Raw genomic sequence first — 14,276 nt, forward strand, 5'->3', positions numbered from 1 at the left:
CAGGCGGTGAAGCAGCCAGTCAGCAGGCTTTCAATGGTGCCTCTGTAGAAGTCCCTGAGGATTTCTTTCCTCAGGAAAGAAATCCCAGTTTCTCCACAAGATGGCAGTATTTGTCCTCGTTAACCCCATGTTGTGATGTCTCCTGTTTTGATTTTGACGCAGCATGTTTGATGTTGGCGGTCAAAGGGATGAACGCCGGAAATGGATCCAGTGCTTTAACGGTAACAACACTTTATTTCTGCTTTCACTCAAAATGTATTTTCTGTTCCTATATCTGATCATTTCATTCTTCTGTCTCTCCCATGTATCTCACACTCTTTGCCCTTTTGAAATTCTTTCTTTCTTCCTTCCCTCCTTCATGTCTCTGTGTCTCTCTACCTAAACCCTCTCTGTGTCTCTACCTAAACCCTCTCTGTGTCTCTCTACCTAAACCCTCTCTGTGTGTCTCTACCTAAACCCTCTCTGTGTCTCTCCTTCATGTCTCTGTGTCTCTCTACCTAAACCCTCTCGGTGTCTCTACCTAAACCCTCTCTGTGTCTCTCCTTCATGTCTCTGTGTCTCTCTACCTAAACCCTCTCTGTGTCTCTACCTAAACCCTCTCTGTGTCTCTCTACCTAAACCCTCTCTGTGTCTCTACCTAAACCCTCTCTGTGTCTCTCTACCTAAACCCTCTCTGTGTCTCTCTACCTAAACCCTCTCTGTGTCTCTCTACCTAAACCCTCTCTGTGTGTCTCTACCTAAACCCTCTCTGTGTCTCTACCTAAACCCTCTCTGTGTGTCTCTACCTAAACCCTCTCTGTGTGTCTCTACCTAAACCCTCTCTGTGTCTCTACCTAAACCCTCTCTGTGTCTCTCTACCTAAACCCTCTCTGTGTGTCTCTACCTAAACCCTCTCTGTGTGTCTCTACCTAAACCCTCTCTGTGTGTCTCTACCTAAACCCTCTCTGTGTGTCTCTACCTAAACCCTCTCTGTGTCTCTCTACCTAAACCCTCTCTGTGTGTCTCTACCTAAACCCTCTCTGTGTCTCTCTACCTAAACCCTCTCTGTGTCTCTCTACCTAAACCCTCTCTGTGTGTCTCTACCTAAACCCTCTCTGTGTCTCCCTCTACCTAAACCCTCTCTGTGTCTCTCTACCTAAACCCTCTCTGTGTGTCTCTACCTAAACCCTCTCTGTGTCTCTACCTAAACCCTCTCTGTGTCTCTCTCTACCTAAACCCTCTCTGTGTCTCTCTCTACCTAAACCCTCTCTGTGTCTCTCTACCTAAACCCTCGCTGTGTGTCTCTACCTAAACCCTCTCTGTGTCTCTACCTAAACCCTCTCTGTGTCTCTCTCTACCTAAACCCTCTCTGTGTCTCTCTCTACCTAAACCCTCTCTGTGTCTCTCTACCTAAACCCTCTCTGTGTGTCTCTACCTAAACCCTCTCTGTGTGTCTCTACCTAAACCCTCTCTGTGTGTCTCTACCTAAACCCTCTCTGTGTCTCTCTACCTAAACCCTCTCTGTGTCTCTCTCTACCTAAACCCTCTCTGTGTCTCTCTCTACCTAAACCCTCTCTGTGTCTCTCTACCTAAACCCTCTCTGTGTGTCTCTACCTAAACCCTCTCTGTGTCTCTCTACCTAAACCCTCTCTGTGTGTCTCTACCTAAACCCTCTCTGTGTGTCTCTACCTAAATCCTCTCTGTGTGTCTCTACCTAAACCCTCTCTGTGTGTCTCTACCTAAATCCTCTCTGTGTGTCTCTACCTAAACCCTCTCTGTGTGTCTCTACCTAAATCCTCTCTGTGTGTCTCTACCTAAACCCTCTCTGTGTCTCTCTCTACCTAAACCCTCTCTGTGTCTCTCTCTACCTAAACCCTCTCTGTGTCTCTCTACCTAAACCCTCTCTGTGTGTCTCTACCTAAACCCTCTCTGTGTGTCTCTACCTAAACCCTCTCTGTGTGTCTCTACCTAAACCCTCTCTGTGTCTCTCTACCTAAACCCTCTCTGTGTCTCTCTACCTAAACCCTCTCTGTGTCTCTCTACCTAAACCCTCTCTGTGTCTCTACCTAAACCCTCTCTGTGTCTCTACCTAAACCCTCTCTGTGTCTCTCTACCTAAACCCTCTCTGTGTCTCTCCTTCATGTCTCTGTCTCTCTACCTAAACCCTCTCTGTGTCTCTCCTTCATGTCTCTGTCTCTCTACCTAAACCCTCTCTGTGTCTCTCTACCTAAACCCTCTCTGTGTCTCTCCTTCATGTCTCTGTCTCTCTACCTAAACCCTCTCTGTGTCTCTCTACCTAAACCCTCTCTGTGTCTCTCCTTCATGTCTCTGTCTCTCTACCTAAACCCTCTCTGTGTCTCTCTACCTAAACCCTCTCTGTGTCTCTCTACCTAAACCCTCTCTGTGTCTCTCTACCTAAACCCTCTCTGTGTCTCTCCTTCATGTCTCTGTCTCTCTACCTAAACCCTCTCTGTGTCTCTCTACCTAAACCCTCTCTGTGTCTCTCCTTCATGTCTCTGTCTCTCTACCTAAACCCTCTCTGTGTCTCTCTACCTAAACCCTCTCTGTGTCTCTCCTTCATGTCTCTGTCTCTCTACCTAAACCCTCTCTGTGTCTCTCTACCTAAACCCTCTCTGTGTCTCTCCTTCATGTCTCTGTCTCCCTCTACCTAAACGCTCTCTGTGTCTCTCCTTGTGTCCTCAGATGTAACAGCCATTATCTTTGTGGTGGCCAGTAGCAGTTACAACATGGTGATCAGAGAGGACAATCAGACCAACCGTTTACAGGAGGCCCTCAACCTCTTCAAGAACATCTGGAACAACAGGTGAGGAGAGCAGGGCCGCTGTCTTACCTATAGAACTCTCTCTGTCACTCATATTCACTCTCTCTCACACACTCCGATATACACTCATACAGTAAACATTAGACGTGGAGGTACTCTTGCTGGTGGAAAAGGTTTCTTTCAAAAACGACATGGACACACACACACACACACACACACACACACACACACCATTTCAAAATACAAATGCTATTAGGAAGCCATTTAAAAAATATTAAAGCCCTTTTAACCCATTGATACCTGATGCAAAGCGGAAATATTTTGGGGTGGCCATATATTCAAAGCGGAAATTTTTTAGGGTCACGCGGTTCGAGGTCTTAAAGGGATACACACACAAATGAGGGATATACATGCAAATGCTGCATCAGGTATCAATGGGTTAATTGGCTTGTTCGAATTGGGGATCCATGTGACACACATTTGGTTATTTTGTTTTGTTTTCGCCAAAATTAGTATCTTCATTGATCTATTCTTGATAGAGCCGTCATCCTATGTGCGTGCATTTAGTGCAAACAGTTTGTGTGTTGCGTGTTGACGTGTGATTGACAGACAGTGTGTTGCGTGTTGACGTGTGATTGACAGTGTGTTGGGTGTTGACGTGTGATTGATTGACAGTGTGTTGGGTGTTGACGTGTGATTGACAGTGTGTTGGGTGTTGACGTGTGATTGACTGACAGTGTGTTGGGTGTTGACGTGTGATTGACAGACAGTGTGTTGCGTGTTGACGTGTGATTGACAGACAGTGTGTTGCGTGTTGACGTGTGATTGACAGACAGTTAGTGTGTTGCGTGTTGACGTGTGATTGACAGCTGTCTGTCCTCTCCAGGTGGCTGCGGACAATTTCTGTCATCCTGTTCCTCAACAAACAGGACCTGCTAGCGGAGAAGGTGCTCGCAGGGAAATCCAAAATCGAGGAATACTTTCCTGAGTTTGCTCGCTACACCACACCTGATGACGGTGAGCTAACCCTAACCCTAACCCTACACCACACCTGATGACGGTGAGCTAACCCCTATTGTGTCGAGTCCACCCCTGGGGATACACAGTGATCGAACCAGGCGTTTTGACGGTACGATTCTTTTTAAACTGACATATTTGTGTCGAGTCCACCCCTGGGGATACACAGTGATCGAACCAGGCGTTTTGACGGTACGATTCTTTTTAAACTGACATATTTGTGTCGAGTCCACCCCTGGGGATACACAGTGATCGAACCAGGCGTTTTGACGGTACGATTTTTTTTAAACTGACATATTTGTGTCGAGTCCACCCCTGGGGATACACAGTGATCGAACCAGGCGTTTTGACGGTACGATTGTTTTTAAACTGACATATTTGTGTCGAGTCCACCCCTGGGGATACACAGTGATCGAACCAGGCGTTTTGACGGTACGATTTTTTTTAAACTGACATATTTGTGTCGAGTCCACCCCTGGGGATACACAGTGATCGAACCAGGCGTTTTGACGGTACGATTCTTTTTAAACTGACATATTTGTGTCGAGTCCACCCCTGGGGATACACAGTGATTGAACCAGGCGTTTTGACGGTACGATTTTTTTTAAACTGACATATTTGTGTCGAGTCCACCCCTGGGGATACACAGTGATCGAACCAGGCGTTTTGACGGTACGATTTTTTTTAAACTGACATATTTGTGTCGAGTCCACCCCTGGGGATACACAGTGATCGAACCAGGCGTTTTGACGATACGATTTTTTTTAAACTGACATATTTGTGTCGAGTCCACCCCTGGGGATACACAGTGATCGAACCAGGCGTTTTGACATATCCCTAACCCTACACCACACCTGATGACGGTGAGCTACTTGCAAACACTGTAGAAGTTGTAACTTTCATCCAATACACGTCTGTTACTGTCATTTCATGGCTCATAACACCCAAGTTCATCATTTAACACTTCCGAAATATAGTGACTCTAGTCTGTCATTTTGTCAACCAAGGATGTTACCCGCTGTCCATAACTTGTTTTAAATTCGTACGAGCAAACGTTTGGTCAGTGTTTTTTTTTATCTAATTTGGGAACAAACTACAGGTATTATGTCATAGTAAAAGTAGGGTGTCCAGACGTCCCAGATTGTTCAGGTCAGTCCCAGCTGGAAACTCTCTGAGAAACCCCAAGACGTCCCAGTTTTCACCACCTGTCCCAAATATGTCCCACTGTAAAGAATTCCCTCACTGTTCCAGGCTTCCTGAGCTGCCTCCCATGATCCTAAAATAGAACATCAGCACTATTTGTACCTTGACTCTTTTTGTTGTTGTCTCAGGGCCACATGTCATATAGACAGCTGTGCAGATAACAGCTGTGCAGATAACAGCTGTGCAGATAACAGCTGTGCAGATAACAGCTGTGCATATAGACAGCTGTGCAGATAACAGCTGTGCAGATAACAGCTGTGCAGATAACAGCTGTGCATATAGACAGCTGTGCAGATAACAGCTGTGCAGATAACAGCTGTGCATATAGACAGCTGTGCATATAGACAGCTGTGCAGATGACAGCTGTGCAGATAACAGCTGTGCATATAGACAGCTGTGCATATAGACAGCTGTGCAGATAACAGCTGTGCAGATAACAGCTGTGCATATAGACAGCTGTGCAGGTAACAGCTGTGCAGGTAACAGCTGTGCAGATGACAGCTGTGCATATAGACAGCTGTGCATATAGACAGTTGTGCAGATAACAGCTGTGCAGATAACAGCTGTGCATATAGACAGCTGTGCAGATAACAGCTGTGCATATAGACAGATGTGCAGATAACAGCTGTGCATATAGACAGCTGTGCAGATAACAGCTGTGCATATAGACAGCTGTGCAGATGACAGCTGTGCAGATAACAGCTGTGCAGATCCAGGGCTTTGCAGCATGTACTTCTGTACCAGCTCTTGAGTCTCAATTTGAGCTTCTGTCTGTCCATTTTCTCTCCATCCTTTTAGAACACATCTGTGAATGCAGTTAGTGCATTTAGTCACAAGAGGTCACTGTAGATAATACTTATATAATTCAACATGCATCACATTTTTGACCAATGCCCCTCTGATCATATATAACTGCAACTGCACACATTTCAAGTTTCTTTCTCTTAACACACTATTGTTGGATCCCAGTGGCTGGAATTCATTTCTTTTTAACAATCTGGAATTTGTGACAAGTCAATAGCAGTGAACAGCCATCAAAATTCTGTTTCACTGGAAATGAATTGAATTACAGAAGTAAGATGCCATCCAAATGTCATTTCCGTCAAAGTTTAAGATTGTGTCACCAGCTGTCTCCTCCTGACTCCTCCTCCTCTCTCTCCTCCTGACTCCTCCTCCTCTCTCGTCCTGCAGCGACACCAGAGCCTGGAGAAGATCCACGTGTTACCAGGGCAAAGTACTTCATTCGAGATGAATTCCTGGTAGGTGCAGAGGAAACCTGTTTGCTTATGTATTCATTTATTTTGCATTCAGTTAAAGAACGTACGTACACGTGTGTGTGTGTGTGTGTGTGTGTGTGTGTGTGTGTGTGTGTGTGTGTGAGAGTGTGAGTATTTGTACTTTAAAAGAATATATGCAATAAAACTGCATATGCCGTTCTGTGGCAAAAAGAACCCCTTAATGCTTAATGTCCTTCATCAATGACCCTAGCCCTTGTCTTCATCATGTTGTGTGTGTGTGCGTGTGCGCGCGCGCGCGTGTGTGTGTGTGTGTGTGTCTTCCCTCCACCTGCAGAGGATCAGCACAGCTAGTGGTGACGGGCGGCACTACTGCTACCCGCACTTCACCTGCGCCGTCGACACGGAGAACATCCGGCGCGTCTTCAACGACTGTCGAGACATCATCCAGAGGATGCACCTGCGCCAGTACGAGCTGTTGTGATGGAGAGGACAAACACACAACAACAACAACACACAGAGGACGCGTGTGCCACAAACACACAACAACAACAACAACACAAACAGCATCCATCTTTGAACTCCCGAGTCTCTGAACTCCGCTCTTCTGCAGCAATGTGAGCTCTTGTGAAGGAACCAGGGAGGGGAGGGGCCAAAACACACACACACACACACACAAGACACACACACACACACAAGACACACACACACACACACAAGACAAACACACACATGAACAGACTCTGACCTTCCGCTCCCTCTGCAGCCTCCCTTCCTGTAAGACCTGTAAGACGGGGAGACACAAATGAACTCCACCTTTAGCCAAACTCCTCCTCCTCTGACTCCGCCTCCCACTGCTCATCCCTTTGCTAACCCCTCCCCCCCCACACACACACACACACACATTCACGTCCACCCCCCACTGACCTGCTCCAGACTCTATTTGTTGGGGGTGAGTAAAGGAACGGGGGAAGGGTTTGATTTGAGCCGAGGTTCAGATTGTAAGCCCCTCCCTCTCTCCTCCTGTAAGCCCCTCCCTCTCTCCTCCTGTAAGCCCCTCCCTCTCTCCTCCTCTGTTCAGGTGGAGATGACACATTGAAAGAGCTCACTGCTGCAGCGCAAACCTGGAAAATGGAGCTGACTGTTGAAATGCGTCTAAAGAAAGTGCAGAAGAGAAGAAACACATGATGCCACAGATCCACTGAAATCCACTGTATTTAAAACACAAACACACAAGCAGCACTGTTTTAACACACAAACACACAACAAGCACTGTTTTAACACACAAACAGAAACACACAACAAGCACTGTGCTCAGGACGCACACCAAGCGCCTTACACACACACACACACACACAGATGGAAACATTCAGGAACTGAAGCGCGGTGTCTGCTTGTACCACACATGCTTGTTGCTCGACTGCGCCACCTGCTGGTGAGTCCTGAAACTTGCCGATCTGCCAGCAAGTGACCGCTTTGATCGACTTGAGTTTCCTGGCACGGGACTTTGAGATTTAACGGGACTGACAGCCAAAGCCCCGCCCCCAGCGGTGTGACACCACATCGACTGGCAGCAGGACCCAGGGGTGTGTTGTGAACAAGGGGAGCGCTCGGGGCGGGGAAGGGGGGGGGCTCCACCCCCAACAATGATGGGAATTTGTCTCCGGCGGAGTTTGAACTTGTTTGAGCGGGATGACGACGACGATGATGACGATCATCGCTCCCTCGCCTCGGCTTCTCCGCACGATTGTTTTTGCCGCCTGACTTTGCCCGGTTGGCGGAGCAGTGAAACAAGGAGGATGCACAGGAGGATACACACACATATATATATATATGTATATATATATACATATATATATATATATATGTATATATATATATATATGTTTAAATGAGAGAGGAAAAAATAAAAATGCCAACTGAACTTGACAAGGTGAAAAAGCATCCTTCTACAGTACAGAAGCATAGAAGTGAAAGAGTCATGTTGTTTGACTGTCTGTCTGTATCCACAGCTGTTTTCTGTCTGTGTCCACTTTCTGTGCCATGGTGCCCTGTGTGCGCTCTTTCTTTACCTCCCTCCCTCTCTCTCTGGCTCCACCCTTCTCTCCCTTTTCTCTCTCCTCTGCTGGGTTCTCTCGCTCCACTTGCTCCCCCACCCCTCTCTCTCTCTCTCCCTCCCTCCCTTGTTCTCCTCCTCCTCTCTCCCACACCACCTCCTTCCTCCCTGCACTGGCAATGCTTTGTTTCTATAGAGGGGAAAATAATTAATAATCCAGAAATAAATAAAAAAAGGAAGAACATGACCATCAACCAATGGGACACTAATCTTTACTATGGTCAGACACCTGCCTCCCCTTCAGCCCCTCCCTGCATCTCTCCTCCCACCTCTGGCTCCTCCCCTTCAGCCCCTCCCTGCAGCTCTCCTCCCACCTCTGGCTCCTCCCCTTCAGTCCTCCTCCCACCTCTGGCTCCTCCCCTTCAGCCCCTCCCTGCATCTCTCCTCCCACCTCTGGCTCCTCCCCTTCAGCCCCTCCCTGCATCTATCCTCCCACCTCTGGCTCCTCCCCTTCAGCCCCTCCCTGCATCTCTCCTCCCACCTCTGGCTCCTCCCCTTCAGCCCCTCCCTGCATCTCTCCTCCCACCTCTGGCTCCTCCCCTTCAGCCCCTCCCTGCATCTCTCCTCCCACCTCTGGCTCCTCCCCTTCAGCCCCTCCCTGCATCTCTCCTCCCACCCCTGGCTCCTCCCCTTCAGCCCCTCCCTGCATCTATCCTCCCACCTCTGGCTCCTCCCCTTCAGTCCTCCTCCCACCTCTGGCTCCTCCCCTTCAGCCCCTCCCTGCGTCTCTCCTCCCACCTCTGGCTCCTCCCCTTCAGTCCTCCTCCCACCTCTGGCTCCTCCCCTTCAGCCCCTCCCTGCATCTATCCTCCCACCTCTGGCTCCTCCCCTTCAGTCCTCCTCCCACCTCTGGCTCCTCCCCTTCAGCCCCTCCCTGCGTCTCTCCTCCCACCTCTGGCTCCTCCCCTTCAGTCCTCCCACCTCTGGCTCCTCCCCTTCAGCCCCTCCCTGCAGCTCTCCTCCCACCTCTGGCTCCTCCCCTTCAGTCCTCCTCCCACCTCTGGCTCCTCCCCTTCAGCCCCTCCCTGCGTCTCTCCTCCCACCTCTGGCTCCTCCCCTTCAGTCCTCCCACTTCTGGCTCCTCCCCTTCAGCCCTCCCTGCGTCTCTCCTCCCACCTCTGGCTCCTCCCCTTCAGCCCTCCCTGCGTCTCTGGCTCCTCCCCTTCAGCCCTCCCTGCATCTCTCCTCCCACCTCTGGCTCCTCCCCTTCAGCCCTCCCTGCATCGCTCCTCCCACCTCTGGCTCCTCCCCTTCAGCCCTCCCTGCATTGCTCCTCCCACCTCTGGCTCCTCCCACCTCTGTATCTTGTATGCGTGTCTTTACTTTACTGCTGATCTATTATTCTTGTACAGACTGTCAGACTGTCAAATGTATTATTTTGTACAACTGTATTGAGGAAGAGCAGATCCCTGTGCCTTGATCACGACTGTACGTGTGTAATGAGCTAAAGTGGGTGTGTCATACTGCGCTGTATAGCTTGGCCAAACCCCTCCTAACTCCTCCTCCTCCTAACTCCTCCCCCTCTCTCTCTCTCTTTCTCCTCGGGGACGGAGGACAACCTTTCGTAGCTTGTTGAACATTTATTTCTGTCCCCTACCCAACCGCCCCCCCCCCCCACCCCCAATTCTCTCTTTATGATTTAAATGTCTATTTTTGGATCCATATACCCCAAAAAGATAAATATATGAAATGTATATGGGTTTAAAAAAAGTATTTTATTAGAATCAAATGAACCTTGACAAATTGTACACTTGATAGTGTGCGTATTGCTATAACTTAAATCCTTTCAACTGACGACGTGTTCGGGTTTCTTTTGTTTCATCCGTGACATCCGCAAAGGACATCTTTGAAGCTTTAAGAGGAAGTGAGACGTGTTTAGTTACATTTTGTTTGATTTCCTTCAGCTTTTTTTGTGTGCTTTAAAGTAAAGGTGATGAGAAATACTCAAATGCAAAACATTGCTTGTTTCTACATGAATATTTGTCTTTTGCTAAAGAAAGACAAGAAAGAAAGAAAACGAATTAATTGGTGTTAATTTTCTGATGGGGGGGGGTCTTCCTTATCAGACTTGCACAACACAGGCAGCCTGTACAACAGTGATACTCAACTTGTGTCCCGGGGCTCAGATGCGGCTGCATATGGCCGTTCGCTCGCTGCCCAGGCCCATACAGTTAGGGATGCACCAATCCACATTTTTTCACTTCCGATTCGATTCCGATACCTGAATTTGGATATCTGCCGATACCGATATTTTTCTTGAATATACAGTATAGGCAAAGATTTGGCCAATTCAAAAAAAAAATTTAAAATATCCCTTGCAAAAAGCAGACAAAATTAAGAAAATATACAAGGCAAAGAAGGATACTATTATACATGGGTAAATTACAGCCAGCTGTGCGGCCCGCGCTGGAATTGCAAAAAAACACAAAAAAAAAACACGATTCCGATCCGATTAGTGCCAATATCGGCACCCGATACCGATATTGGATCGGATCGGCCCCATCCCTACAAGTACTTAACCAACCAACCAACTTAACCTAACTAAGTATCCTGTGTGCACAAAAATTGTGAGACTAAACTCCGGCTGACATCCCAAAAACCTACAATCCGCTACAGAAAAAATGATATTATTGTTTGATTATTTAACTGGCCCCTGGCCTTTTGTCATTTTGCAAAAATGGCCCCCGGGCAAAGCAGGTTGAGTATCTGTTGTACAGTATGAGCATCTCTTCACTTCAGTGACTGTGTGCATCAAACAAGGCTCTCTACTTTCTGAACAGGAGTCTTTTTGTTGGGGGGTGCAGACAGCAACAGGTCCATCATTACACACACAGAGAGGCCATCCTATCTTCTGCTTTTCCCCTTAACCCATTGATACCTGATGCAGCATTTGTGTGTGTATCCCTTTAAGACTGCGAGCCGCGTCCACGCGGTTCGCAGTCTTAAAGGGATACACACACAAATGAGGGATATACACGCAAATGCTGCATCAGGTATCAATGGGTTAAAGTGGTTTTTTAGCAACCTTCTCTTTGACTTTGCATCAGCAGCAGCAGCAGCGATTGTTGTAAATCGCTGCTGGAGGAGGAAGTGACGTTTCCTGTTCGTCTTTACCAGTTTCCTTTTGAGCCGCTTTTGAACAATCAAGTTTGGAAAGTGAGTTTCTCACAGGAAACTCCGTGGTTTGAACCCCACTTTATGTGCAAATTCAGGTCGGCGGTTAAATGAGTGACCGACTCCCTCTGGCAGTTGGCCCACTCAACTCATTGGTTCAGTCCCTCAGCGACCAAGGTGTGAATATGGGACAACCCTGTGGACAACCCTAACCCAAGCGCCATCCATTTTCAGGGCTAGTTGATTCGGCAGGTGAGTTGTTACACACACACCTTAGCCGATTCCGATTTCCATGGCCGCCGTCCTGCTGTCTATATATCGACCAATAGTTAGAGAATTTTAGCAAAATGCTTGGACCATCTGTGAAAAAATTTACTACCAATAGCTTTCTTCACCAATGTGTTCTTATAGGTGTCTAGAATCACCTCTCAATTAGTGCAAACCCAAATCCTCGTGGAAAATCCAGGATGATTATACACTGTGCTTTACATAACAATAACCAATATACCAATATCATATGGTCAGGGAGACATTTTTACTCAAAAATAATGTTTGGAATGGATTCAGCACCCCTGAAAACCCCTAGTTAGACACCCCACAAGTTCATTTTAGACTTTTAATTTTTATCATATTTTTCACCCAAGCCCTCGGGGCACCTTAACTTTGATTGGCTCTCCAGGATTTTCCACGAGGATTTGGGTTTGCACTAATTGAGAGGTGATTCTAGACACCTATAAGAACACATTGGTGAAGAAAGCTATTGGTAGTCAATTTTTTCACAGATGGTCCAAGCATTTTGCTAAAATTCTCTAACTACAACACCTTTTCTAGGCTCTGATGAGCGTCTGCATCGGGTTCTGTTCTGTTCGGTTCTGCTTAGCAAATGTGGCCCACTAGGCGGCTCGCATTCCACAACCCTCGTCTTTCCCAGATGTAGAACTCCTAAGCCTCTTCTAAACATGAAGTCTGGATCATAGATATAACAGGGATTTATAGCACAGGGAAGTTATATCCGTGTCCCCAAAATACCATCGACAGAATCAAACGGCGGCACAGTGGTAGCGCTGTCGCCTCACAGCAAGAAGGTCCTGGGTTCGATTCCCGCTTGGGACGCTGTGGGCGCTGAGGTGGTGTCCCCACTCCCGTGTCCTCAGTGCCTACGGCCCAGGTGGGATCGTCAAAAAGGGCCTTTCTGTGTGGAGTTTGTATGTTTTTCCTGTGCTCACCTGGGGTTTCCTCCAGATAGGAACCCCCCACTAAAACCCCTCCCAAAAAAGTGTAGCGTAATCTGCATAGTGTGAATGGTAAACTAAAGAAGCCATTGTTGGCCAAAGTGATAGAATGAGAACAGAATCATACGGGGACAAACATACAGTACATGTTATACAAGTTATTGATCTGCTCAGTCGTGTTAACAGGGATTGTCTGTATTTCCACGAGGAATTTGGTGCCTGAAGATGAGAGAAGACTGCTCAAAATGCGAAAAGGGTAGCTAGCATCTAGCTAGCATCTCTATCTAGCTAGCATCTCTATCTAGCTAGCATCTCCCAATAACGAAAGGTACATTTACAGATTCATAACATTCCCACTTGGGTTTATTTCAAGGACATACAAGTTAAACTAAAGGGATAGCATGCAGAGCTACCTCTCTGTTCCTGCTAGGAAATGAATCAGTGGTTCTTATCAGTTGCATTAATTAGGCTAATTTGCTAAACCAATGTATTTCCACACTAACGGATACAAATGCATGTATTATTAAAGAGTAGTAGTGTTGGGTCTCCACTGTAATTCAGTACAAGGACTGAACTCAAATAACTGCAAATATATATAGTATGAAATAACTTCAAGTAGGCTATTAAAAACGAGGCTATTAAAAACATCCATTGGCCTACATGTTATTGTTTCCATAGTTATCTGCCTATCCTGCCCCCCCCCCCCCCCCCCCCCCCCCCCCCCCCCCCCCGGGTGAGAAACACACATGCAGAATTGGCCACAGGTAGGTGGTGGTATTGCACGACTCAGGGATTTCTTGAATCAATTTTGAAATATGTCTTTTTGTATGAACTCTTCAACTCCAACAGTGGAAGTGGATACAAAACAGCGGCTTTGGGGAACAGTTGCTACTGAATCAGCCATGGGTCGTGTTATTGTTGAGCCAGAGTTGATCAGTCACAGATTTGCACTGAAATTTAAAAACTGACACTTCATTCTACTTGCATTTCAGCTCAATCACTATGAACTTTGAAGTACAGTCACTTTGAAGTATTGAGGAAGAAATTGACTGCGGTTTTGGGTGCATTAAAAAAAAAATATATATATAGACAGTATAATACTGTATAGTAGGCTACAGGAGATACAGCACTTAGGTTACCCAGTCCACCATAGGGCAACCACTGCAACTAGTCAATAGCAGAATGAATCCCTTTCAGAATCCCAGGCTGTCAGAATATTTGAGCTGATTGAAGTGGATGTGGTGGATTCAAATCTGATTGGTTAGAAAGCAACAGTGTATGGATCACTATCACTCCCATATGTTAGAATCGGAGTGATACTGATCCATAGTTAGTTACTTTATTGACACAATATTAAAATATGGGGGTCCAAACAATAAAAATCTAAATAATCAATAAATTACAAGATAGAAATACTCCATCATCATACGCTCTAACTACAATCTAACAGTTAGATATGATGATGATGATGAGGATGTGAAAGCTTCATTTTGACCACGTGCGCAGCCTGCGCAGCGCGTGGTCAAGAGAAGGCTTTTTGAGGTGAGTCACTGTTAGGAATGGTCAGTCGGGAAAGGATAACGGTGATGATGTCATCA

At 46.9% G+C, this 14,276-nt stretch overlaps 1 protein-coding gene across 1 annotated transcript in view; it reads left to right on the forward strand.

Annotated features, from left to right (window-relative positions):
- LOC310794805 (guanine nucleotide-binding protein G(s) subunit alpha) overlaps positions 1-8,841 on the forward strand; it is a 67,784-nt gene extending 58,943 nt beyond the window's left edge. Inside the window, exons 8-12 of the mRNA XM_083656857.1 lie at positions 163-221; positions 2,683-2,803; positions 3,648-3,778; positions 6,173-6,240; positions 6,554-8,841. Of these exons, the coding sequence (XP_083512983.1) occupies positions 163-221; positions 2,683-2,803; positions 3,648-3,778; positions 6,173-6,240; positions 6,554-6,700 (526 nt within the window). The 3' untranslated portion in view covers positions 6,701-8,841. The remainder of the gene's footprint in view (positions 1-162; positions 222-2,682; positions 2,804-3,647; positions 3,779-6,172; positions 6,241-6,553) is intronic.
- Positions 8,842-14,276: the final 5,435 nt, after the last annotated feature.

Source organism: Poromitra crassiceps, assembly GCF_964638095.1.
Source record: "Poromitra crassiceps genome assembly, chromosome: 20".
NCBI classification, from domain to species: Eukaryota; Metazoa; Chordata; class Actinopteri; order Beryciformes; family Melamphaidae; genus Poromitra; species Poromitra crassiceps.